The sequence below is a fragment of the Anneissia japonica genome, unplaced genomic scaffold (genome assembly GCF_011630105.1).
Source record: "Anneissia japonica isolate Jap-2015-1 unplaced genomic scaffold, ASM1163010v1 scaffold1594_len1068242_cov183, whole genome shotgun sequence".
In the NCBI taxonomy this organism is placed as follows: Eukaryota; Metazoa; Echinodermata; class Crinoidea; order Comatulida; family Comatulidae; genus Anneissia; species Anneissia japonica.
Window position 1 is genome coordinate 287,022 of NW_022722535.1, and position 5,184 is coordinate 292,205.

General features: G+C 35.5%; 1 protein-coding gene across 1 annotated transcript; it reads right to left on the reverse strand.

Moving 5' to 3' along the window:
- Positions 1 to 4,080: 4,080 nt before the first annotated feature.
- LOC117111953 (interferon alpha-inducible protein 27-like protein 2A) lies at positions 4,081 to 4,744 on the reverse strand. The gene has a single exon (XM_033255012.1). It carries the CDS (start codon positions 4,727 to 4,729, stop codon positions 4,424 to 4,426), a length of 306 nt encoding a protein of 101 aa, XP_033110903.1. The 5' UTR covers positions 4,730 to 4,744; the 3' UTR covers positions 4,081 to 4,423.
- Positions 4,745 to 5,184: the final 440 nt, after the last annotated feature.

Sequence of the window (5,184 nt, forward strand, 5' to 3'; positions counted from 1 at the left end):
ATATAATACTGCGTACTGATCCACAATACTGTCGGTGACGAATTGCAAATCATGCAAATAATTCATTACCTGCTACAGGTTGTGCTGCCGTAGATAACAAAAGCAGAATCACAAACACGGTCTTAGTTAGCTTAGACATCTACAAAGGAAAATATCGTTAAAAGATCAAGTTCCTGGTCAGCGACAAAATTGACCGAGCGAGGTACTTTAGATGTTCCAAAACTACAAATTTTAAAATAGAAATACACCATTCTTAAAGCCGTACACCCAGGTAGGCCCGGCCCCTCCCTGGTGAGAGAAGTCGCATGAGAGATGATCAGTTTAATTATTGCATTTGTTAAAAGAAAATATTTGAAAAATCTCTTCGGGGGTCAGTAGTCGACACCAGCTATCGTCTGGAAATTGCATGATGGGATATTGCGTCATAAGCTAAAAGATAAAAATAAGCTACCAGTTGGAGCTTCAAGTGTATTTTTTGGTTACTTTTAACTCATCCACGCTTTCTGTGTTGGCGTTGTTGGAAATTTGCTTGAATAACTTTACAAGTAACATATTTTGACGTTTTAGTGAACTTTTTAGGACAGGTTTTATCTAGCAGCCTTCTGTGTTGGCAATTCACCTGAATTGAATAACTTTAGGCCTACGCGTACCAGATTGTTGACTTTTTAGTTCTTTCTAGGACCAAAAATCAGATTACATGGTCAATGCCAGACGATAGCAAAGTGTCGACTGACTGACCCCCGAAGGGCCAGACATAAAAATGAACAGTCTTTCAAAATAAGCCTACCAAATGCCATATGCCTAGATTTATTCAATTGAATTGCCAACACACAAGTCAAGCAGTATCACACGCTCCCGCTGGGATCATATGTTTTTTTTAGTACGTATGCTCCTATTCGAAACATAACTAAAGACAAACAATCCACCGCCCAATCCTACTTGAATATTTTCATTGGGAAAATCACAGTAGTGTATTAAACTAGGTTTCAGGAACTTATAACTTTATATAAGGCCTACTCCTTTACGTGCTGGCATTTGTTCTGAACTTGATCCTTTTATACTATACACACCTAAAACAAACTTAACAGCTGTCGCCAAATGTTTTTTTGCATTTTCACCTTTTCCCTGGAACCAACTTCCCACCACCATCCGTTATGCTCCAACTCTATCTGAATTTAAATTTCTTCTTCACACTCACCTTTTTCCATAGTTCATAATTTTAAGCGCTGTTAGACTCTGGTAAAGAGCGCTATATAAATGACTGAATATTATTATTATTATTATTCTTATTCTTATTATTATTATTATTATTATTATTATTATTATTATTATTATTATTATTATTATTATTATATCAGCGTTATTTACGACTTTTATATAAAGCTACTTGTCAGCCAATGATACTTTTTATGACGTCACCGAGTCACGTGTTATTACCAAGACGTAAAGCCTGTAAAGGTAATAATTTTCCCGGTTAGTAATTTATGGCCCAGTGTGATTTTCACTAAAAAATTGCACATTTTAGGGAGATTTGACAGGATTTTTTTTTATCATTTTAGACGAAATTGGATAAAACTCGAAGATTTTTGCGCGCTTCGCGCGCATTTTCTATGGTTAAAATTTGTGCTTTCCGCCTTTTCAATGTTCTAAAAACTAATAATATACGAGAAAGTGTAAAACACAAAGTGCCTGCCTGGGAATAAGATGCACCAACGGATTGGGAGAATATTACAATGTACGTTTTCCGCAGCCTGTTTATCTAATTTACATCAGACATGTATCACGCACAAATATTTCGCTCTAACTCTGTGGACACTTTTTGAAGTGGAGAATTGGTATTGTGATACATGATCATATATCTTCCTTTCTATTCTTGTCTTTATTTTTCTCTTCTCTTTATCTATTCCTTTTTCCCTTCCTTAGGTTTTTCTTTTCTCCTTCTTTCTCTTCCCCTCCCTTTCCCTCTTCTTACCCAGCCCGGTACGACGGCTTGGTCCGCCCGGTAAAATCTTCCCCCACTTCCCCGCCTGTTACGCTTCTGCCTACATAGGCCTATTGTTTATTATCACTAAAATGTTTAGTACAATGTAGAACAGTTCCAGACTGTATAGTAAGGCCTGCGCGAGGATATTCTCCACTTAAAAATTACGATTCCACGCACCTATTTTGCTGGCGATTTTCCGCGCAAATTTGAGCTGATTTTTTAGATATCCTCCGCTCAATTGAACTTTACAGTATGGATACAGCCGTGTTGCTTTTATATTCTCTTTTAATAAATGCAATAATTAAACTGATAATCTCTCATAATAATAATAATAATAATAATAATAATAATAATAATAATAATTCTGGATTTATATAGCGCCTCACGTTGTCACACCTCGAGGCGCTTAACAACAACAGAGAGAACTTAAAAAACAAAGAAAACCAAAACAAATGTGCAAATGTACATTATATCATGCGATATAGGGTCACACTTTTCCTCTGTCCGTGACACTATCGCATGTAATAATTATAACAGTGTCATTAGTTAACTTAAACCATTACAATCTATGATTAAATCACAACTTACATTTCGGTTATAGTATAAGCAGGGTTAGTTGAGCACACTCACAATCAAGCTGTTCAGTTTGAATAACAGTTAAACAGTAGGCCCAACGTGACAAATTTATCTATTAAGTATTATCTAAATAAGGTATTTATAGGCCTATGGATTTTCCAGTGGTAATTTATTAATGTTGTCAAATGATTGCACGTTACCTAGTTTACTTTTTCCGGAAGGTTAAATCCAGAAATGACGTTACGCCCCCTATATTTAATCTTATCCCTTTTCCTTTTCGCTTATATTAGAAGCTTCTCATGCGGTGGGTGGTTCGCGTATAGCTCAGCTTGTATTACTCAGCGTTGTGCAATGTATTCGAGGTATTATTTACTGTAAGGTATTTTAACTGCGTAGATGATATCTCAAAAACTAGTTTAAAAAAATAAAATTACCTGGCAAATCAAAAAGATCTCCTTAAAATGTGTAGTTATAGGTATGTTGATTCCACTTCAAGGTGTTGTGTAAGCATGACGTACCATAAAGTTTAATAATGTCAGTTTAAACTGAGGGAGTATTGATTTTATAATACATCAATAAATCCTTTATTTTAAGCCAGCAATATAAGTCATAAATCCATAATAAAGATTCTCAACTCAACAATTTCCAAGTTGATTCGTATCAATGAACAATTCCTCATGTCTTATTAACAACCGTAGAACACCCCCCACTCATGTACTCATAGACATGCATGATACAGAAAATCCGTAGAATGTTACTATTTTTTCAAAGCCAACGGTTCAACCTTTAACTAAAGAAATTCCAACGTTTGAATTTAACCCTGTGGCTAGTGCTTTAACCAAAAACGAATGGGGTGAGTAAAGGTTGGCACCACACGGTCGATGTCTTAAATATAAGGATACATACCATATTTATTAATTTCTAATTTTGTATTTGAGTTAATTTTGAAAATCCCTGAGTCGCAAAAAAGGTGATATTAGATGATTGTTAACTACTTAAGCATGTTTTTTTCCCTTCGGACATTTTAAATGGTGGTTAGGGGAAGGGGCGACAATATAGGTAATAAAATAACCAGGGATCGAATTATAGGCCTATGCATAATTTTGTGTTTTTGTTATACATTGGGTTGAGGTTTGCATTGTTTGATTGCGTTTTTCCATTGTTTGTGGTTACTGTTGACCACGGTTGACTGAAAATGTTAGTTCATCAACCACATCTGTGTCATGACGAGACAATAACTCCATAGTGGTGCTGATTTAAACCATATAACATTTTTTGTAACACCCCTGACGAAAATCCTAAATCCACCACAAAGGTAGTGTGTCTCTAGTCCTAAATTATAGGTACCGTCTGTAGAGAAAAAAAATTAAAATCTCTAAAGATTTTAAACTTTTCATTAATAAGTATCAAATAAGCATGTAGTAGGCCTACGTAAGTTGCAAAATAGATGCAAAGTAATGACTATGAGATGGCCAAATCGTTCAGCAAAAACTTCAATAACTTCCAAAAACACAGATAAAAATGTTTCAGTTTACATACGTTTTAATGCAAGAATCCCTAAGTTGAATACCAGATTTTATGGTCTATATGCAAGTATAAGATAGGGGAACTTTAATTTTTAAGTTTAAAATTATAATTTTTAATTAAAAGATACTACAGTAATTTAATAAGCTGCTTTCTTTTAAAAAGCTGCTTTTCTGCACAGAAAACAAAATTAAAAATCTGTAGCATCAGCCAATCAGAGCACCACAACTGTTTATATTTTTAAAAAAAAGAAATAGCAGAATAATTTTATGTCCAATTAAGCTTTTAATGATGAGCGTTATGGCTACAATGTCTAATGATTGTATAAGCATGCTCGATTTATCTTTCGTCATCTAGAAATCTATTGGCGGCAGCTCCTGCACAACCACCAACTGTTGCAGCTGTGGCAGCCATCCCTGCAGTCAACCCTGCAGCTCCGATTGACTGCATTGTAGCAACCACGCCGCCCGCTACTACTCCTCCTCCACTAGCTATCGCTGAGGCGGACATCATCCCAGCTGCTGCGGTTCCAGCAGCAATACCGGTTGCACCAAACCCCAGAAGCGATGGAACACCTGCGGCCGCTAGTACACCACCGACTGCCCCCGCTGCAGGTAGCAGAAAAATGAACCCTGAAAATATCATATTTACAGTTTTTAAGTTTGGTATCTTAGTAGGAACTTTCTTCTATGTCTGCATGCACTAACTAATTCGTTTCTTTGGTTAAGTGTACTGGAGAATACTATCTAAATGCAAGCCATAAACGATGCAACCTATGCATGCAAACTTCAAAGGCATTAATTTAAAATTCAAAGCAAAATCCAACTCGTTAGATCTTGAAGGCCGCAAACAATCATGATCTAATCATAACACAGGCACATGCAAACTATGTACGGACAACCAAAAAGAAACTGTAAAACATTTCTTATTTGACTGTACTAGATTAAATTTTATTAGAGATATTACATTCTCAAATATTAGGGACAGTCTTCACGAAAATAGTTTAAGTGGCATAGTTTTAAAAATGGATCACAGCAATTTAAACGTCACCTTATGCTTGATGATATGTATATAGAAAATGTAACATTAGGACAATTAAT

Bases quoted from the DNA above. Each gene is read 5' to 3' on its own strand.
- LOC117111953 (XM_033255012.1), bottom strand. From the start codon at position 4,729: ATGATATTTTCAGGGTTCATTTTTCTGCTACCTGCAGCGGGGGCAGTC.